The sequence below is a fragment of the Paramisgurnus dabryanus genome, chromosome 24 (assembly GCF_030506205.2).
Source record: "Paramisgurnus dabryanus chromosome 24, PD_genome_1.1, whole genome shotgun sequence".
Classification (NCBI taxonomy): domain Eukaryota; kingdom Metazoa; phylum Chordata; class Actinopteri; order Cypriniformes; family Cobitidae; genus Paramisgurnus; species Paramisgurnus dabryanus.
Genome location: NC_133360.1, coordinates 21,957,573 through 21,981,404, shown reverse-complemented (window position 1 = coordinate 21,981,404; position 23,832 = coordinate 21,957,573). Strand labels below are relative to the sequence as shown.

Here is a 23,832-nt window from a genome sequence, read left to right as displayed (position 1 = left end):
TTGGGTCCTCATCTGAGATCTATAAATCTGCGCATGACGTACAATCAGAGCCAATCAGCGAGCTTGTTACATCCTCCTGGCCATAGCTAATTTGCATTTCTCATTTGACCATTTGCAAGGACCCAAAGAGTCACGGAAAAGCTAAATAGAGAGGCTAAAACGAAAAGCAAATCCAATAGCGAAAAGAATAAGGAGAATCATTGGGAAAATGAAAACAGAAAAGTTAAACGGAAATGCCCTTTTAAATGCCTAATTTAAACCTGTATTTGTAATTCAATTTATAAATCCAGTTATTTATTTCTCTTTTTAAATCGCTTTTTGAAATACATTTTAAAAATTTCATTATTTAATTAAGAATTTATAAATGCAATTTAAAATGATGAACTTATTGAGTATTTTATGTTGTTTTTATAAATTGTTATATTAATTTGAACTATTTATTAATGGATTAATATTTCATTTCTACGTTATTTTTATAATCTCACTTTTTATTGCCTAATAAAATCTTACATAATGATTTTTTTATAACTTTGTCTATTTATTTATAGATTAATTAATGAATTTTTAAACAAATCTATTAATTGCTATTTTTATTGTCCAGGTAGTTATTAAATATTGAAGTTCTTTATTACATTTTGCATGACTCTTGTGGTCCTCCATAATCCACTAGGTGGCGCTCTTAACCAACTTATAAAACACTGAAGCATCCACTGATCCAAAAGCAGTAAAAACTCTATGTTTGGATCATCTTTCTGAATCAAATCTCTAACAAAAGTACTTTACAAAAATGCAATTATTTAGCTGTTTTTGAAGAAACCTATCCATATTTGAAAGGTGATAAACAACATTTATTTTTGAATGCAAAGGTTTTTTATTTGATACATTTTATGTTTATACATTTAAAGAAGAACTTTTTCTGGAAGGCATTAAACTTTTGTGAAAAAAATGCTGGTTCTGGCTTGCAACATTTTAAAAGCGCTGATGCGGAAAGAGTTAAATACCACTTATAAAACACAAAATCATTAAAATTATTTTACTTTACTTGATTATTTGAATCAATGCAAGCAATGTGTTATACATGGCTTCAAATTAGTAAACAAAATCTATAGTATTTTGGAAATAGCTGAATTACTATGCCACCCAAAAGTTAAATTAAAAGCGTGTCTAATTAATCCTCAAGGCTGATCACAAGTTTTGTATAATTTTTTTTGATAAAAACAGATTTTATAATCCTATATCTTCACAGCGACTGAAATCTAGGACACAGTTCGGGGAAAAGTACATCTGGGAACTTCAAAGCACTTGAAGTTAAGTCTGAAAAAGTGACCTCTGGTCAGAGCACAAATACAGTATAAACGCCGCTTTCCCTTCACTTGTACAACACATAAAAATGTGACTTTAGTGCCCTTCAACCAGTGAAAACACCTGTTAGAAAACAAGACATCAATGACAAATGCATCGAGGGCATTTCTACTCACCAGAGGTGCTCAGTTAATACACGCTATGATGCCAAATTAATAAATAACGCCCACATCTCAAAACCAAACACAAGACGCAACCAAATTTAGATGTGAAGCAGCAGATTTTGACAAACAAAAAGAACAGATGGAGAGGGTCTGTTAAGAATCACTGATGTGCTGATGAGAGGTCGGCTCACAGATCCACAAGCTTCTCGTGCTGGAAAATTTACTGGTAATCAGACACCATTTCAGAAAGCCCGACTATTGGTACACGCACACACACAAATTGCATCGATGGCCAACAAAAGACAGGCAGCATGCTTTGTTACCCCTGATGTCAGAAGCGAAGTGCACTTGGCAAAGGAGCGTAAACAAATGTCAGCCAGTGTGAAAACAAACACAGGTACACACAAGAACTCAGATTTTGCCTCCTGTTTCGGCTCACCCAAAATTGAACTTTCTGTCATTTTCTCATCCTCATGTTGTTCTAAACCTGTATGAATTAATTTTTTTCTGATGAACACAAAAGAACATATTTTGATAAATTATGTTAAACACACAGCAGATAGTGTCCATGCACTGTAAAAAATACTTTGCTGCCTTAAAATTTTTTGTTGAATCAACTCGGATTTACAAGTCATTTCAACTTACTATTATTTATCTTGACTAGAGATGAGTTGTTATAACTACAGGTGAGTTGTTATAACTTATAAAATTAAGTTTTATAACTTTTCTCAACTATATTTTATAAGTTGTGACACCCATTTCTGTTGACATGACTTGTAAATCTGAGTTGATTTAACAAAAATTTTTAGTATTTTTCACAGTGTGGATTTCCATAGTAGGAATAAAAAATTCAATGGAATTTAATGGGTACCATCAACTGTGTGCTTACAATCATAAAACCGGTCATAAGGGTCAATTATGTGAAACATTTTGATTTATATATATCTGCATAAATAAGCTTTCCATTGATGTATGGTGTGCTAGTATTGGAAATCTGGAATCCGAGGGTGCAAAAAAATCAAAATATTGAGAAAATTCCCTTTAAAGTTCAAATGAAGTCATTAGCAACTGCATCCACTCACCAAAATAAATTTTGATGTATTACGGTGGAAAATGTACTAAATATCTTCATGGAATATGACCTTTACATAATATCCTAATGGTCATAAAAATCAATTGAAAAATCAATACTTTGTTTGGACCCCCTATGTATTTTTCAGCTTTTGCTACAAATACTGTACACTGTACACAGACTACTTTAGACTGGTTTTGTGGTCCAGGGTCACACACACTAATGCAAAAACAAAGGTTAACGTTGACAGCAACTGAAATCTGATCTGCAGCTTCATTGTTTATTTTTCATCAAAATGTAATAACTGCAAAATGTAATTTGTACTGTGTAAACATGTAATGTTTCCCACAACCCTGCACTACAGCAGTTTATTCCTTGTTTCGCAATCCATTTAAATCCTGATCAAACATACAAATAATAATAGCCATAATATTCTGCTGTAAATAATATTCTGTGTTATTAATGCACTTTATTGTACTGTTTTTTAGAAAAAAACTAAAAGATGCATGAGCAACTTCAAATTATTGTTTCATCTCTGTCATTATCATAAACTTATGCAAGTTAAAATAATACGTTTGCTTCTACATCCAAACACTTCAATTAATCAGAGCGATTACATGTGGAAATAACAACACAAGGTCACAGAAAGCTAAACATCCATGCAGTTATTATTGTCTCAATTACTTCAGTAAAGACATAATCTATTATCTTTTAATCAAGGGTTGAATATATATTAGGTGGTGGATTACAGCAGCAATAAACAGCAACAAATAAATGATGACACCATATACAAATACTGTAGCAATAACAATGTATTAACTACATCACTAAGGCCCAACGGGGGAAAACCACAATAATATTTCTGTTTGATTGCAGTTTTCCATGTAAACAAATAAAAGGGGACACCCGGGGCCACTTTATAAAACTGATTATGAGACAAATGTTGCATTATTACATTTACATCTGTTTACATGTACATGTTTTGTCACACAAATTTTGTCAACTAATTTGTCTTTTGTGACGCACTGTCAACAGATTTTTACTTTGAATCATACAAGAACTATTGTACTGAAAAGCAGCCGTTTTTCGTAATCCCATTTTTCAAACTTTAGTTGGTGTGAAAGGTTGCTGTTAGAGCATAAAAATGCCTGCAACATTATAAAGCTCAAAGTAAAAAAAAAAAACATAGGAAAAACGGCCGCTATAAAAACAATACTACTGTTTTTGGCACATACTGTATAAAAATAAATGGTTAAAACTACAATATAATCTCTGTTGGGCCTACAGTAGTGCAAATGTTGACAGGATCAGTAGTCAGTAATAATAAAAATAAGTTAAAAACAAAAATATAATTTATTTGCATATCAGTGATTCTTGGGAATTTGGATAAAACAGATTTAAATTTTGAAGAAAAAAAGTTAGTTAAATTACAAAATCTGAAGGTATATCATAATAGACCAAGGTCTTGGCTGTTCAGCAATTTCTGGTGCAACCTCCCCTGTTCGTATTTTTTTTTATAAAATAGGCGTTTTCCAGTTATAACTCATACAACATTTACTTTAAGCCTAAATAGAAAAAGTTATGATTTTTTTATTTAATAAACATATTTTTGTATTAATAGAGACTATTAATGTAATAACTCAACAGCACTGAAGAAACATATTGTAAGCATATTCATTTAAAATAAATAAAACTCCGTCTGACGGTGGTGACAATAATCTGACGGTGGTGACATTGGCCTCATTATTCCAAAATGTATACCACACAAGTCAATGGCTTCTTGCTTAAAGGAACAGTATGTAGGATTGTGGCCAAAACTGGTATTGCAATCACAAAACGTGTGGCTAAAACTGGTACTGCAATCACACAGCTGGTGGCCAATATACCAAACGACAACATAAACATCAGTTGAGGGCTGCAACTCCACTTTTTAAATGAGAATATCCTGGCCGGACCGCTGTTGTGAGTGATATAAAAATTTGAAATGAAAATGATTTCTTAATGTCTAGTGACATTTTAGGGCCATTTAATGATTAATTGATATAAATTTCTTACATACTGTTCCTTTAAACTTTATGTAAATATTTGGTCCAAAAAATAACAATCTTGAGCACTCTGAACTAGGGATGCTAAACAATTAATCGTGATTAAAGTTTTTGTTTACATCGCATATGTGTGTAAACTGTGTATAATAAATATGTATATATATAAATATGAACACTTTCATGTATAATTTTAAGAATTTTTTTTTTATATATTAAGTATTTATATTTATATATAATATAAATTATACATAAATATACAAATGTATATACACATGTAAACATTTCTAAAACATATACATGCATGTGTGTACATTTATTTATACAAATTTATTATACACAGTTCACACACATATATGATGTAAACAAAAACTTTTATTCTGCTAACGATTAATCGCGATTAATTGTTTAGCATCCCTACTCTGAACAAATATCAAATCATAACTTCCTAAAATACATAAAACCTGACAGAAAAGACAGAAAACCTGACGGTGGTGACATCTGACGGTGGTGACAAAAACCTAATATAGATTAAAAAAAATAGATGAGTTGTTCACATTAGCCATCTTGTTTCTCCTCTGTTGCTAGCTACTTCAGACCTCTTCTTAAAAATGATACATTTATTTCATAATCTAATCTAATATTTTTTTTTTAAAGATGATGGTGTTGACATGTTATGGTTGTCACAGTAGCAGTGTCCATAAATATGAACAAGTTTAAGAGAAAATAGGAAACATACAGGAGCTTGAGTGATCTTGAAGCATGCAGTACAGCTGAAGGTTTGATAATGGGGTCCTCAGGAATGCAGTTGACCCTGTAGTTTTCTGATTTTATTGCTTTTTATAAATATCTGACGGTGGTGACGAATATGTGGGACTCATTTTGCGCAATCACTAAATAATAGTAAATATTGTTCAAAACTCACTGTTTGCAGTTTTTAATACATATTACAATGTACTCTTTCAAGTGGTAAATATATTATTCAATTCAATTATTACTTTTGGCTTTTATAATCAAGTTGAAATGATTAGCTCTTAACCAAGGACAGCTGATTTTGTAGGCAATGGGCCAGCATATAATCATTAAATTAATAAAAAATAAATATAAACCTATAAAAGAACCTTACATATGTGGAAAGACCCCCTGATTATAACATTGATTCTTTTCCTTCATGAAAATGTTATTAATTTCCAACAGAATTAACACTTTTCTTATTGGGACATGTTTTTGCCAAAGTTTCAAGAATCAGTGATATGTAAACTGTAATGTGATAAACATATAAAATCAAAGCTAAAGATCTGTTTTGATCTTTAATCATGCGCAACTCTGTTATTTGTAGTTGTAAATAGGATTGAATGTACAGCTGTGACCAGATATCTCAGAAGTGACATTGTGAGCTCCAGTTTAATTTCGAAGATGCTTACAGGGTTTAAAAACAACGTCAAACTCCAGAGTGGATTCTGGGGTTTGTGATTGGGAGCAAATGCAATCTGAGTAGAATAATGACTTTGGCTTACTTCATTTACACATAACCACCCTGACAAATGACTGCCATGTTTAGGCATTTCAAGTGTCATTTTTTCTTTTGACACTTTTGAGTGAATCTGTATTTAATTTTAAAATACTTCTATCCTTCTATCCCAGCTGAATATGCAACAACTACAAGCTATTTGTTTCCAAATTTGCCCTTATACCCTCAATATTCCCTTACTTTACTTCACCAATACAGTCAATCTGCGGTGCAGGTTTATCGTTATTGTGGTGTTTATTTATTTGTTTTGTTTTTTAACATCATTTCAGCTTCTATGGCTATATTCTCCTTTATTTATTTGAAAGGGACAATGCACATCAATCAACATTTTTTGATTACACTCAAAATGTAAATGTGCCAGAGTTAGCTAAAGAGCTATTTTTCATCTGCAGTCCCTTGGCAGGTCAACACAGTATCATAGTACAAAAATACATAAAAACCACAAAACAAAATAAACACTAAGTAGATAAATAATAAGTACAATACAAAAATGGGCAGTACCTAAAATCAGATTAACTATCAATGATTGCAGTTTTGAGAGTTTTTAATCAATTTCTTAAGGTTAAATTTAAATGAAGAATAGCTGGTACTCTTTCTAAGTTCAGTAGGGAGACAATTCCAATAATTTGAGGCCCGTACTGAGAAGATTGTTTGGCCAAACTTACTTCGCCTGTACTGTATAACACAGTCTCCCCTGGTAGCTGCCCTATTTGCCCTACCATTGTTGTTCTTCAGTTTCTGGGCAAAAGGGGCAAAAGCAAATTGTACAAAAATGTATGGAAGTGTTCGAACAAATTAATACAAATTAGCCACTTAAAAATACATACGAGAAAGCGCTGGACAGTACCCTTTAAAAAGATCCTAATATGTACAATTTAGGTACAGATAGGTATACGTTTGGTACCAATATGTATCTTTCAGATATTAATATATACGTCTAGTACTAATATGAAGTATGATTATTGTATTACGAATATGTACCTTTACGTGCAAAGGTGTGCTTGAGAAAGGGACAGCTACATTGACAATTTTTTGATTGTGTATTGCAGTGCTTCATGGGATTGAATAAGTGTACTGAATAATGTCAACAACACTAAAAATGACTTCTCAAAGAGTCAACATTTAAATCTTTCCCCGCCATTGACGAGTTATCTCGTCAATCTGCAATACCGCTATTATCCACCGCTCTTCCGCAACTTATAAAAACCGGAAGTATTGCCCTAGGGCAAACAGCTGTATGTCCGTGTATGTTTTAAGATCGCTCTGCATCTGATCTCTATCAAAAGTCCTTCACAAAAATTGAATTATCTCAGCTTTTTGCTCAAAATTTGGTGTTTTTGATGAAACCTACACATTTATGTTTGAAAGCAGAGGGTCTGTTCTTTTATTTCATATACTGTATGTTTATATATTTAAAAAGGAGCATTTTCTGGAAGGCATTCAACTTTTGTGAGTCATGAAAAATGCTGGCGGTGAAAGAGTTAAAGTGGATCAAAAAAGAACATCAAAGTTGTCCTAAGACAAGAACAGGTATTTTAAGACAACTTTTTTGATTTACTTTAAATGTTGACTCTTGTAGTTGACTAAATTGAGGCATATAGGACAACCTATGTATCTTTTGCTATCAAAACATTGCTCTGCTTGTTTGATCGATCCAACCAGCCTGACATGACAACACAGTCTCAACCAATCGTGTTTGTTCAACCAACACAAGACAGAGGAAGTCAATACGTACAATATGTAATTGTTTACGTAAAAGGATTTTTGAAAACGTTGTCTGGAAATCTTTTGAGAGGTCTAAAGTATAGCAGATTGCATATTGAAAATGCCTATCTGTAACTTATTTGAATACCTCAAAAACCGTGAACAAATTTTCGCTTTACTTGGGTCTCAAATTACAGTGTAATTTCTTCTGTAATTTGCTGCAATCCTATTTAATACCATCCGGAGTGAAATGACAGAAAAACTGACAGTAATTACGGCAGCAATTCCGGTTCTCTGTGGAGCAGACTGAGATGCTGCAGTGGGGAATGAAAATACTATTGTCAGACAGATCCAAAAATATAAACAACGGCAGACGCTTTCAGACGTAAACTCTTGACATCAACACGCAATTCTCTCAGGTGAAATGTGAAAATTTGCACCTTCTTGTGCAAATTAAATGTGAAGGCAAGCACTGGCTCATTAAATACCTCCCATATTTTTCAATACGTGTTTTGGCACCGAGGTTGATGACAAATTGTGTTCAAAGTCAAGATTCAAAGGGCACATATATTATGCAAAATTCACATTTGGACATCTCCCATATCCCAATTTTAAACACAGATAATGTCTATCTTAAGTGGCATTGTGTTAGCTGTTGCGACACCAAACTCCACAACTTGATTTAAAACGGGCTTATCTGTTTCAAGTGGTGTTCCCGGTTCTGTGCTGATGGTTAGTGTTGGGTTAAGGGGAGATGGGAAAGGCCGATCGTGTTTCTCTTTGCGCCCTCCAGGGAGGAGTTCGCTTTCTGCTGTCTAATGCTGCGGTAGACTCGGATATCTCACAAAACTGGCTGTGGACAGACTTGAATGGGTCGGCCATTACATTAACTCAAGACCGTAGAAACCTATGGGAACGTTGTGATTCCACTTCAGAAAGGCACTAATAGGCTTTTATTGCCACCCACTTTAATGCTGCCTAAAAGCCACGGCATGATGCATCGCTTAAGATACTCTCAAGTAGTAATTTACATTAAGATACATACTGTAGATATCATTCAAATAAAGCATTCAACTTTTTACTTCATATTAATTAGTCACATGTTGTCAAAACGAACATATTAATGTGTAAATCGTAGAAAAATGACTTCTGTTTAGTTTATGAATGAAGCTTTCTTAAACAAACTGCAAATGTCTACAGTGACTAATGGTTTTAAAAAGCATATGGTGTATCGTCTTTCTTTAAGCTGATATTATGCTGACAAATTGAAATGCGAACATTTGGTGGGATTTAACAAGCATTCATGTGTTTGTATTATTGCAACTTATATTCCACGGTTCAAACAAATACGACTTCATGGCATAGCGCATGAGGGTACAATGGTAGGTGTACTCACTGCTGTGCTGGCTGCCGCTTGTTTGGACTCTTCCGTCAGGAAAGCTAGCATCTGTTCTACCTTCTGCTTTTCTTCTGCGCTGATGTAGTCCGTGTCTGTTAAACAAACACACACAAATGTCAGACTGGAGTACTAACAGATTATAATTTGTGAACTGTTCACAAAAAGTCCTCAAAAATATGCACCTGCAAGCATTACAAAAAGTCAGGCCTAACAAATTGTTTAGTCTTGTGGATTTGAAACCGGTCCCAGTATTGCTCTCTGCGGGACGCCTCACCCAATAAAACCTTTGCCATATCCAGATGTGCTGGCAGACAGTGACATATTAGTGTTGCTGTAAGATTATTGTAACAAAGAACTTGTTAATAGCAAGCAGTTAAGGTACAGACACAAATAAATGCATGTAATTTTCATCTCATTCATTCTTGTGTGCCAATACCAGCATGACAACCTTACCATACTTACATGGCTAATCATTAGTCCTTCATACCAATTTGAATTATTCATCACTAATAAAGTGAAATTATGCACTTCACTCGGCTATGCGAGTGCCAGGGGAAAACGTAGTTATGACTGCCACTCCACTTCTCAAAAGCTTTGACTGGCAAAATCAAGTAGGATCAGTGCCAAAAAAAGGCTTTCATAATTGCATTTACGTCATTATTTCAAACATCTGTCATTAGACCTTTGGGTCCAATTTGGGGAATGTGTGGATAGCACAACACGCTCCCAATGCCCCCCTTCACAAACACATGAAAGCGTTGGGACACCGGGATCGGTGTGATAATTTTAGCACCAAAGGTCTGCGAGGCACATTATTCCTACAGCTTCTGCTTTCCCCACAGCAATTTCATGCTTGTCTAGTTTGCAAGCGATGAAATTGGTCTTGACATTGCCAATCACTGCTATTCTATCTAATGATTTGGACTGATGAACAGCAATGACAGTCAACGTCCTGATTACAGGAGAAAACACAAAGTGGAGAAAGACTCCGCTATGGCCTTCCAAATGTTCCCAAAGACTCAAATTTGAAGTTAAACTGCTCCTCATCGATCGTGAGTTGAAGAATTTTAGTAATAAGCTCCAAGTATCCATTGATTCAGAAACAGTAAAAACTCAATGTTTTGATCATCGCTCTGAATCTAATCTCTAAGAAAAGTCCAATACAAAAATGCAATTATCTCAGCCTTTTGCTCAAAATATGCTATTTTTGAAGAAACCTACCCATATTTGAAAAGCAAAGGGGCCGGTTCTTTCATTTGATATATTGTATGTTTCACATATTTAAAGAAAAAAATTTCTGAAAGGCATTAAACTTTTGTGAAAATCATAAAACATTTTTGTAAAGAACGCTGGTGGGAAAAGAGTTTTTATCAACCTAATTTTTTACTTTAATAAAAAAATTTAACTTGTACTTCAATAAGTATAAGTAATATCTAAAAGAATAAGGCTTTTTTCACTTTTTCAGTTAAAGTGATTTATTTCAGGTGTTACCTACTGAAGTTATTTTTTAAGTTAATCCAACTTTAAATTTTTACGGTGTAGGTTAAAATGCTCAATTTAAAGGGGACAGAGAATGAAAAACCATTTTTATCTTGTCTTTGTTGAATAATGGTAGTCTACCCGCATTCACGAACATAGAAAAAGTGCTAAACATGCTAAACATCTCAGTCTCATAGTAATTCCTCTTTTAAAAAATGTCAGCCAGAAAACGGCCCAATCTGAAAAACTGATGCTTATGACATCACAGGCATCTCACTGCCTCTCCACTTTAAAATAATTGGCTACATTTTTTGAGTGGCAGCAAAGTCAGCCAATCAGTAATGAGATTGCAAGTTAAGCCAGTAGGGGGAGCCAAATAGGTGCAAAACCACTTGTTTAAAATCCTCCACCCTAATAGAGCTATCTGAGAGAGGTTTTTAGGAAGCTTCTAAGGCATTACAGACCCAAACAAAAATGTTTTTGTCTACATGTCACATCACAGAACAAGGATAAATACTCCGTTCAATCATTCTATGTCACCTTTTAATAGTTTCAACCAGAGATGCACCCATATATTGGCCGATAATCGGTATCGGACGTTAAAAGCAATTTTCTCACTATCGGCTGATAGTTTAAAACAGCCGATAGTCATGGCCAGTATATCCTCTAAATCAAAAGAGAATGGGAAAATGCAATACATTTAAGCTCTTTGTATAGACAATGTAAAGAAACATTAATAGTTTTTACTTCAATGTCACAATTTTTTTTTTACTCCAATGTCACCTTAGGGGCTCGGCAAGTTTCAACCTGTAACTTTTTTGTTAATAATAAATTTAAATAATTTATCAAGCAAGTATATAAATGAAACTGGTCTACAAAATTGGAGAAATTATCAACCTATGAGATAAAATGTGTGACTTTTTTTGATTCGATAAACTAGAAAACAGGTGAAAGAGTTGCTGGTTGGCTAAAGTTTTTAAGATATTTCACAATAAAGATGAATAATTATCTATAATTATATTTGCCTACAAGGTAGGACAGTGTGATGATCATGATCCCTCATAACTTTTCAGCAGAGGATGGAAAAACAATGAAAATGGTACCATTTGAAAGTTTACAAATTTCACTTCACTTTGAGGCTAAATAACATAATTGTAATGTATTGGTTTTTTATTGCAGAGTATTTTTGTCTTGGCCAGATCTTCACATCATTCAGTTACATTTGGTGGCTTGTGAAAGTTTCATTGCTTAACATTTCCAAGAAACAGTCTTGTGATATTTTCCCTCAGAAACAATTCATTTTTGCATTAAAAATGCTTTAATGTTACATGAAAAAAACTATAAATTATTTGAAAAGATAAATGGATAATGATTGGTGTGGCACCATTCTCATTGCTTTATTACATTTAGCAGAAAAATTATGAAGCATAATCACACAAAATTAATTAATTTAATGCAATTTTGACCTGAAGTTGTCTCTTGGAAACTGGATCCATTTAACACCAAGGACTTAATTTTTCTTTATTATTGATCCAATTCTGTTCAAAGCTTTCTCCTTGTAGACCAATGTAATCATGTCTTATCTTACCCTGATTCACAGTGGTAAACTAGAATAATGATGATTACCTTGAGCTGTCTGGTCGCATCACACAGTTTTTTCCTAATGTTTCCATGTCAATATAAGCACATGAATTAACCTGCAATTTTATGTTTCGAACAGAGATGGCGATATAGAAGCAAAAGTCACGAATTGCAGCTTTACATGGCACACAATACCATATTTTCCGCACTTTAAATCGTTCTGGACCAGTCGGTCCCTGACTGGTTAATTTCCCCCCAAAGCTTTTCTAAATGTGTTTTTTAGCATATTGTAGTAAAGATACCACTGTCTCAGACTGTATTAACAGGAATCAGATCTATTTTTAACAAAAAAGCACTCACTGTATGTTGGTAGACAAGTGAGGAGCTGTAGCTCATTTGCATTTAAAGATACAGACATTAAAACAGCACTTTTTTGTCCCTGCCAAAATGATATCAAATGATCTGTGGGGTATTCTGAAATGAAACTTCACAGACACATTTAAGTCATAGCTAAGACTTATATTGCATCTTGTAAAAATGGGCATAATATGTGCCCTTTAAATACAGTTTATTTTTAATTCAAATCAAGTTCTGTGCAGAATTTTACCTTTAGTTTATGGTATTGATTTTTTGTATTTGAAGATTGTTACATTTGTAACAATTTGTTGCTTTTACTACTGCATAGGCTACTCATAATTCAATTACTATACACTGGATATAGTTCTCTTATGTATTACTGCATGAGTCTGCAATAATCCCGATTATTCTTATCTGGCAAGAATTGGTAATTCACCGCAATCGTTCAGCAATGGCACCAGATTGTAGCGATATTACCCTTTTGAGACGTGTACTTGACGAGTTGTTGTAGAGAATGCCTGCAACTTGTTGAGGGCCTGGCGGTCTCGGGGGGCTCTTAAACTGAATGTCACCAATCAGCTACTCAACGATTTTACATAGAAGCCCATAAGCCGCATCTGTCGCAAAAGCACGAGCAGATGGGTTGTGCGTTACACCTGCGAATTTGAATACCCCCTTGTTATTTACATGGAATATTTATGAGGCGCGTTGTACGAGGCAGCGTTAATGAAACGTTTGGCCTTTATTAATGGAGCAATGCTTCAGATTTTAAAGATTAACATTAGCATGCACAAAAACACTTCGGATAAAAGGAAATATTCAGGATATTTTGAATTAGCCCTTTTGTAACAACATCAAACGAATAAGAAAATCACACACACCTACTACTTAAAGTTTTGACTTGTGATAAGTTTACATAACTTATAAAAACAAGTTGAAATGAAAAATGAATTTGTTAAAGTGAAAGTCACATAAAAATACATGTTGATATAATATCATTTTTTACAGTGCAGTTTGAAATAATATAAAGCTATGTAAACGACAACAAATAGATTTTTTCAAAGGGGTCATATTATGATTTTTTTTTTAAGATATAAAATAATTATTTGGTGTCCCCAGAGTGCTTATGTGAAGTTTTAGCTCAAAATACCCCACAGATAATTTATTACTTTGCAAAAAATTATTTTCAAGAAAAAATGTCTTAGTATTTTTGTCTTGTTTTCGGTAAAAATATCTAAAAATTCTTAAATTAATATGCTTTTACTTGATGAGCAAAATGACCCAAGAAAATAAATCTAGTTTTAGACCAAAAATATAAAATTTAACCTCTTCAACCCTGAGGACCCTGTCCCGGGTCCAAAATTTCGTATTTTGACTTAATATAAAAGATTCTTTTAATCTTTAATGCTCCGTCATGGACCCCAGTAACACATATGAGATACTGTTTGAAAGCTTAGAGTCTCTACTTTCTGCAGATATGCATCACTTTGTCACATCTTTTACTGTAAGAAAGTTATTTACACTTAATTTACACTATCACCCCCCCAATATTTTTTGATATCATATAATATTCACATATTTCATATTTTTCAAAAATGACAAACATGGGCAAGTCTTATATCAAATGAAAGCTCTCATTCTCAGGAATAAGGCTACAGCATTATTTTTGTTCTAATATCAACACATATCCAACAATCATCGAATGAATAATAAGGTAAAAAATGGTCTTTTGTAAACATATGTGAAACTTGAGTGTGAACTGCCTCACACTATTTCACTAAATGTATTTCCGCACCCTTCAGTAAAATAAGAATATCTTTTGAATGCGACATGCTAAAGAGTTCATTCTTTTTTTGGGTGTTTACTGTCTGCTGCTGCTAACAACCAGAACTGTCTGCAGTCTGCTAGAGCATCCAGAACCAGAGTTATACACTATCAAAGACAGTATTTACAACATAAAAAAGAAAATTTGGTGTTTAATCATATGAAAAACAACATAAATAACAATATTTGTCACAAACAGCAGCTTTTTATGTAACTTCAAAGGGTTTTCTTTAAAATGATATAAAGAAATTGCATTTATTCCACTGTATGTGGTTATGGTAGCACTTCAAATGTTTTTTGGCAGAAATTGTACACCATAAGCGTATTATTCCTCCCATCAGTTGGAGTAAAATAACTTTTGCATATATTATGATAGAGAAAAAATTCATTTTTCCTCTGTAAGCTGACAATTGCTGGAATCAAACAAAACTGTCTGCAGGGACCTGAGATACCCAGGACCAGAGTTATATACTTTCAAATAAAAACTTTAGAAAAAAAACATAAAAAGCGCCTATTTATTTTTGTGTTTATTAGAGGCCTGACATCACATACAACCATGTTTAGCACTTTCAACAGTGTTTTATGTTATTTCAAAGGGTTTCCTGTAAAATGATACCATACTTTTGTATGTAAACCTCTGCATGTGGGTATGGGAAGCTTTTGAAATTGGGTAGGCCAAATCTAGGCGAAAATCCCCAAAATAGATTCAGGGTGGAAGTTGTTAAGTGATTTTGTGCATAAAACAAGCAAAAAAATCTGCCAGTGGCGTAAGCAAAAAATCTAGATTTTTTTTCTTAAACACTAAATTGAAGAAAAATTCAAGAAAAATGTGCTTAGCCCAAGTTTTATGCACAAAATCACTTACATGCTCTATCTTACACCTGCGCAATGCGCAACGCAAGTGTCTTTTGCTAGTTTCCACCTTGTGCAATTATCATTTTCACGTTAAGCACCACGTTGTTTAAATAGCAAATGCATTTGAGCCCCCTTTTGCGCCCATGGGCGTTCTGGTCTGAAAACGAGGTGTGTTCAGGCGCATTGTTGGTGCGTTGCTATTTTGAGGCAACTAAAATAGACTACGCCATTGACCAACAAAAACCTGGTTTAAAGTTTAAAGTCAATGGCGCAATAAGTTTTTTGTTATTTAAAGAGCACATTAGTAATATGCGCCTATAAACGGGACGACAATGCGGGTTTGCTCATCACATACATGAATGCGCAGCAGCACAACACGCTTTTAAATTTGAAAGATTAAAGGATTGAAATGTAAAAGATTATTATTGAGTCTCTTGGACATAAATGAGGACCGATGAGACGTTAGAAGGCACAAAGAGCTGCTTCACCTGCAGCCTGGTAAGTAAATAAATGCTTTGCTTTAAACAAATGCGTCTGTTTTTAAATTATTTTTTTAATGCTACCTCACGGATTTATTGTATATGATGACTCTGTACCTGTGGATATGGTGAGATGAGAAACATTTTTAAGTAATGCTTAAAAAAAAACTCAAGATGCTGTCCAAGTGCTGAAACGTGCGGAGAGCCGTTTGTAAATTCTTTATCTCCTGTTTGTTACAAATAAAGTATTTTTACAGTACAAACCTTTTCTTACATACTTGTAAATTATTTTTTTGATGATATTGAATATCCATACATTTAGAGCAATTACAAGCCTGCTTTTTACTTCCATGACTAAAAGAAAACGGGTTTTAAAGGTTTTAATAAAAAAATAATTTCAATAAAAGTGAAAAACAACAATTATTTAACATTAATCTTAAACTGGGGATCTTCGTTCTTCACTTAGTTTATCAGTTTACAAAGTCCATCAACTAAATAGGGGTTAGACATAGCGCCAGCACAACTGTCTTTTAAAGGGGATGAGAGCTGAGACGAGCTATTGCACGTTACGCTCCCATTTTTAAAAAAAAGGACCAACCCTTTTCGACCATGCGCTTGGCGCGCAAACCATTTTTCCCATCGTTAAATTAGCAAAAGTGGGTTCGGACACGCCCATTTAGACTTTGCGCTGTGCGCTTTAGACAATGCGCTTAGATCGTTAAAATAGGGCCCTTAAATTTTATATTTTTGGTCTAAAAACTAGACTTATTTTCTTGGGTCGTTCTGCTCAACAAGAAAAAGCATCTTAATTTAAGAATTTTTCGAAATTTTTACTGAAAACAAGACAAAAATACTAAGATTTTTTTTCTTGAAAATTATTTAGCATGTTAAAATTCCCATTTCGCAAAAATGTGCCATTTTGGGTGTGTCCTTAAAAATGCAAATGAGCTGATGACAGCAAACAATGATCGCAATGATGGTGGTTTGTTGCAATAAAAAAATTCTCTCTCTCTTTCTCTGCACTAAATGGCAGTGCTGTGGTTGGATAGTGCAGATTAAGGGGGCGGTATTCTTGTAATTTGCCTTGCTACCTACCTCACAAAACGGAATCTGAACGACCTAATTTTTCACGTGCTTGCAAATGGATTACCCAAACAAGGTTACTGGGTTGATCTTTATCACGCTTTCTAGGTTGATAGAAGCACTGGGGACCCAATTACTGTATAGCACTTAAACATAGAAAAAGTCAGATTTTCACGCTATGACCCCTTTAAAGTTTAATTAAGGGTCAAGCCTCACACACATACTGTAAACTCCATTGCTGTTTTTCCAGATCCCCCTACACTGACGTGCTTCAGATAAGAGCGGGGTATCTAGACATTAATTAGTCCTTCGTCTTATCCATGTCAAAATCCAAGCGGCTTGATCAATGCCGCGTGCCGTTTAAATTGGCAACCGTGTGATAGGAACATAGCTTAATGTCATTACGTCCATTAGCATCTATGTGAAACCTCCTTCAGAAACTCTGGGATAATGAGACCGCCCTGTTGCCAAACGGTCTAAAGAAGCAAAGAGGATCTGTGCTATCTGACCTTTCATTAGGTCCTGCAAAATTAAAAGCCATAGGGTTGGCCTGAACATTGCAAGACGGACATACCCTTTGAAGTGCTAATGTTGGACCACCTACGGTCCGTCTTCTCTCATTAATCTGTTTTTAAGATATTTTTCTACCTGGCACACCGAATCTGAACTGCCTGCAGGAATCGTTCATTAAAAAAATATATCTAGTGTAGCTGTGTGGGTGTAGATAGAAGTCCGCTGTTGGTTTATGAGATACTGTGCAGTACAGTCCCTGATCTATAAAGATAATAACAATGGTGATTGACAGGGGCAGCATCTTTTCATTCTGAAATATCTACTGTACTTATATTAGTATTCATATTTATATGTTTCAAAGTAGATTATGTATTTTGTTACTGTAAAATCACCTCATTTTCCATGTTAAAGTAATTGCTTTTCAGGAACATACAGTACAGTAGGAGCATGTTAACACAACACAATAACAATATCGGCAGCAGGGCCTAAGAGAGAAAGCCAGCAGCATCAACCGTGCCAACTTCTACTTAAATTCTCGCATTCAGCTTCATACACAATATGTTACCAAATAAAAAAATATATAAATTACAATTTTTTTCACATTTGAAGCGCCCTGCAGGCTTCGACTTGCTATCTAGAGGAATCCTGGCCAAGGACATCACCAAGATGAATCTATAAAAGAAAAACAGTGGCACTGCTAAAATGTGACACTGCTAGCATGAGGGTGTGTAGCAGTTTTGATTTAACAACACAACATCTGATATTGGCAGAGAAGAGAAATAATGAAGCGCTGGACATATTTCCACAAGCTAATTACCACCTGCCCTGTGTTTGCAGTTTTGTAGGGAAACGAGAAAAGAGATCTTACTCTGATTTTTTTTGGGAAAAGTGAGATTATGTTTAATTGAATAGCGCATTGCTGACTGCATACTGCGCTGATCATAAACCTCATTTGCACATTACTTTGGTCCCAGAAAATACCTGTAAAATTGGCAGACAAGCTTCCGTGTGAATGCAAACATGTTCCGTAAATGTTCTGGGATTGCTCCCAGAAAAAGGACCTAGTAACATTGCCGTAAAATACCCGGACTCTGCAAACTGGGCTAAAGCAGAGATCAGGGAGCTCGTCACTATCCATCCACAAAAATTCTTAGTATTTTTGTCTTGTTTTCAGTAAAAATATCTAAAAATTCTTAAATTAAGATGCTTTTCCTTGATGAGCAAAACGACCCAAGAAAATAAGTCTAGTTCTTAGACCAACAATATCAAATTTAAGTGATTTTGTGCATAAAACAAGCAAAAAATCTCCCAATGGGGTAAGCAAAAAATCTTGAAAATTTTTCTAAAACACTAAGGGCCCTATTTTAACGATCTAAGCGCATTGTCTAAAGCGCACAGCGCAACGTCTAAATGGGCGTGTCCGAATCCACTTTTGCTAATTTAACGACGGGAAAAATGGGTTTTGCGCCGAGCGCATGGTCGAAAAGGGTAGGTCCTATTGTAATGGGAGTATTTTGGGCGTAACGTGCAGTAAACCAATGAGAGTCACAGCTCTCATCCCCTTTAAAAGCAAGTTGCGCTGGCGCTATGTCTAATCCCTATTTAGATGACGGACTTTGTAAACTGAAAAACTAAGCGGAGGAAGAAGATCCCCAGTTTAAGATTAATGTTAAATAATTGTGTTGTTTTTCACTTGTATTGAAATTGTTATTTTTTTATTAAAACCTTTAAAACCCGTTTTCTTTTAGTCATGGAAGTAAAAAGCAGGCTTGTAATTGCTTTAAATGTATGGCTATCCAATATCATCAAAAAATAATTTACAAGTAGGTAAGATAAGGTTTGTACTCTAAAAATACTTTATTTGTAACAAACAGGAGGTAAAGAATTTACAAACGGTTCTCCTCACGTTTCAGCACTTTGGACAGCGTTTTTTTTAAGCATTACTTAAAAATGTTTCTCATCTCACCATATCCACAGCTACAGAGTAATCATATACAATAAATCTGTGAGGTAGCATTAAAAAAAACATTTAAAAACAGACGAATTTGTTCAAAGCAAAGCATTTATTTACTTACCAGGCTGCAGGTGAAGCAGCTCTTTACGCCTTCTAACGTCTCATAATTAGTCCTCAATTATGTCCAAGAGACTCAATAATAATCTTTTACATTCAATCCTTTAATCTTTCATATTTGAAAACATTTTTGTGCTGCTGCGCATTCATGTACCTTGTGATAAGCAAACCCGCGTTGTCCTCCCGTGTATAGGCGCATTTTACTAATGCGCTCTTTAAATAACATAAAACACTATTGCGCCATTGACTTTAGACTTTAGAGCAGGTTTTTGTTGGTCAATGGCGTAGTCTATTTTAGTTGCCTCAAAATAGCAACGCGCCAACAATGCGCCTGAACACACCTCGTTTTCAGACCAGAACGCCCATGGGCGCAAAAGGGGGCGCAAATGCATTTGCTATTTAAACAACGCGGCGCTAAACGTGAAAATTAGGGTGGAAACTAGCGAAAGACACTTGCGTCGCGCATTGCGCTGCATTGCGCCGGGTGTAAGATAGAGCCCATAATTCAAGAAAAATTTGCTTACCCCCATTTTTGGCTTGTTTTATGCACAAAATCACTTAAATTTGATATTTTTGGTCTACAAACTAGACTTATTTTCTTGGGTCGTTTTGCTCATCAAGAAAAAGCATTTTAATTGAAGAATTTTTAGATATTTTTACTGAAAACAAGACAAAAATACTAAGAAAATGTTTTCTTGGAAATTATTTTTTGTAGTGCAGAATGGCGCGCCCACACGCTCCTTTTTTATCATAAACAAAAATGCACACGAGTGGTTTCTGGAGAGATAAACAACGGATAATAAGCAAACTTCAGACGCGGCAGAGAAAAAACTACGTTAAACAAGCCACGTCTTTCCGGGATCTTTACTGTGTCTGTGTGAACACACACACAGATCCCGGCAAATCATTGGCGGTGTGAATGAACCAAAAATCGAATGATCCCGGACAAATCCCGGAAGCATTTTCCATGTATTTTCCGTAATGTCTGTGTGAAAAGGGCTAATGTGTTTTAATATGCATAATGTTGACCTAAATCCATGGAGTGTTGTCAATTTATCTTCTTATTTTGCATTTTAAAGGTGCATTGTGTAACTTTTTGAAGGATTTCTTGACAGAAGTGCAATATAATATACAGTAGGGGTGCGCAGGGCAAAAACTAATGCAGGGTTAGTTGTAACACAGACTGTTTACATTATTGCACAAGGTTGAGCGTTTTGTTTTCCTTTTTTTTCACACTGCCAAAAGACGATCTCCCACAAATTATTTCGTTTTTCCAGAGAGTTACTGATGAACTGATGAGTGTTTTGGTGGCATGTAAGTAAATTTTTTCATCATATGTTTTTTTCGGTTTCTAAGTTGGGTGTGTAAGATACCAAATCCAATGCTATGTCATATTAATCAGTGTCTTGTTGACTAAAACTTAGCATTGTTTTGAAATATGTCTGCAGCTCTTAGAAACTTTTTTGGTGGGCTTGAAAATATTTTGACTTAGCGAGGTTAATTGTAACGCTGTGTTAAAACTAACCCCTCAGCACTTACTGTACGATATGAAAACCGCTAACATTAGCGTAATTTTTGCCGTTGTTTTAAATAGGCTACACGCAAAATAAATGTGCTTGTCTTATCAAAAATCGTGTGTCAAATTTATTTTTGTTCATATCTTTAATATTGATTGAATAAGGTCACATCAAAGATTGAAATCATAATGAAATGAATGGCTAAAATCAGATGCTCTTTGATGCTCATTATCTCAGAATTTTTTGAAACTGTAGTATGGTAATTACAGACTGGGTCACAAATAAAAAAATATTTTGTCATAATTGTGCGACTTTTTCTCACATATTTAGACATTTGTATCCATTTATAATTGAACTATTGTTAGAAAAGGGCTGGATGAATGAATACAGTGTAAATACCTGTCAATTATAGTCAGATATATAAACAATATCCACTTCAAGTATATATAGAGAAAAATATTGAAATATTTGCCTGCAAACTTATTTTTTAGCAAGTGTTACAACTCACCCCCTGCCTGTTACAATTAACCCCACCTATGGGGTAAGTTGTAACGTTTGCACTTCTGTCACGTTTGGTGTAATTGTCCAAGAATGGTAAGTACTAGAAACAAACTTCAAATGTTCATTTGTAGCAGAGATGTGTGTGTTGCTTATGTAAAAATATATTTAATCAAACTCAAATATTTTTTGAATGATCGAGCCAAAACCAAAAAGCGTTAGGTTGTGCCCCGCTCTCCCAAACATAACTATATTATCAGTGGTGCATAAAGACCTTACATAATAATTAATAAACTCTATTGTTTTTATTACTTTAGAATAAGAAGTTTTTATCTACATACACCGCGGGTCTCCTTACATGGAAGTCGTGGTCATGTTTCTACAGTATGCCTCTAAATGGAAAAACTGTTTTATAAAGTGTGTTTCATCCCTATGTTGTCTCAGACGACGACATGTTTGTCCTGAGGCAGCTAGCGTAACTTGTCACTGCGTTTCGAAATTGAGATGGTTGCAATTCACAATCTCACCACTAGATCCCACTAAAAACCCTGTACCTTTGACTTCAAATTGTGTAAAGTTTGGAAAGCAAAGAAAAAGTGAAAAACAGTTTGTTGTATACTGTGCATATCTTATATCCTATGTATATATTTGGGCAATACAGAAAACGTGCACAATGTTAAAACCGTACGAGTAGAAATCTAGGACACTATATTGAAAATACCATCTCTAATGCAACCCCAATACATCTAATTTGAGCTTCCTAAAAAAAAGTCCTGTGGCTACAAATGTCCCTTTTCAAATGGGTTATCATGCCATGCTGATCTGGGTTCAGATGATGTTATGCGTCTCCTGGGTCTTTCAGCAACAGGTTGAAAAAGACCCAAGGACAATTGCCAATGAATCTCCACTCAGACTCTCATACCAATGACCCAGTTTACTGATGGAAAAACAATGGATGGCGGTGGGGGCTCGGAGAGACCAACAGGAACCAAGACCGGACATGGTGTCCATGGCGACCCTCGGTCTCCATGACTACAAGAGAGACCGACTTCTTCCTTGTAAGCCTGGAGATTCACAACATGCCGTTCTTCAGGGCTGAGTGGAAAGCGCTTCGGTGTGAAAATAATGGGTTTTGCACGAGAGGTAAAGATGTCAGTATTGCATATTACAAACATTTAGGTTGAATTTATATTCACAAGGGGTGGGGACCTTTACGCACCTTTGGGTTTGATTCTGGGTGTCACATTCTTATTCAATAAAAACGGTTTTAATACATGTGAAAGTAAAAGACTGCTTGGGTTTAAACTTACCTGAAAGCTCCCACATTTTTGTATACACATAAATTATATAAACGCGGCAATTGGTGTATAATGTCACATGTTTACGTATCGTTTTTAATTTATATGTTAAGTCTGATCATGTATTTTCTGGGTTGATCATCACACCCAGTGCTAATTTATGAGAAAAAGCCACTAAACAGTCCTTCTGGAAGATTTTTTGGATTGTTGCAGTACATTTTCTTTAAAAATGCCATGGAATATGCGGGATATTTATGCGGGATATTTATGCAATTTTTATGCAATGAAATTGCGGGAACTTGCAAAAATTACGGGAACTTGCAAAAACTGTTTACAGCTTTTCAATGATGTTGACGTCACATAATCACGTCACTTCATAACGTTCCCATGGCAACAGGGGACATGGCTGCGCTTGTGTGAAGTAAATGTCACATTTTTCAACTTTCTGCTACAAAAAAATGTGGGGATTATGAAATCATGCAAGCCCGCATATTTTGCACACGGAAATCTGCCATTTATGAAGCGAAATGCGGCATATTTGAAAAAATGCGTCCCCCCACATAAATATGCAGACTTTGGCTGATTTTGCGTTGAATCATGCGATCGCACAATCACGTTTTTCTGGAGGGACTGGCTAAATGCCACCTGCGTCAAAAATAAAATAATGATATTAACCAAATGCTCTCGGCACGTATTATACTGTACGTTCATTAAATACTTTAGCTTCAAATGTGCTTAATCCCATCCTCAGGCCATTCAGAAATACACCATTGTTGGCAGGATCCATTAAAAGTCTCATAAAAAAAATGCTCATTTACAACAAAACATGTCTTGCGGCACGTTTTCTTAAAAATGCGATGGAATATGCGGGATATTTATGCAATTTTATGCGATGAAATTGCGGGAACTTGCAAAAATTACGGGAACTTGCAAAAACTGTTTGCAGCTTTTCAATGATGTTCACGTCACATAATCACGTCACTTCATAACGTTCCCATGGCAACAGGGACATGGCTGCGCTTGTGTGAAGTAAATGCAACATTTTTCAACTTTCTGCTAAGAT

The 23,832-nt window shown here is 34.8% G+C and overlaps 1 protein-coding gene across 2 annotated transcripts in view; it reads right to left on the bottom strand.

The window, feature by feature from the left end:
* The window catches only part of rnf123 (ring finger protein 123), a 197,045-nt gene that overhangs the window by 23,063 nt on the left and 150,150 nt on the right, over nt 1-23,832 (bottom strand). For both annotated transcript variants that reach the window (XM_065259459.1, XM_065259460.2), the window contains one exon: nt 9,212-9,306. In XM_065259459.1, coding sequence (XP_065115531.1) covers nt 9,212-9,306 — 95 coding nt within the window. The remainder of the gene's footprint in view (nt 1-9,211; nt 9,307-23,832) is intronic.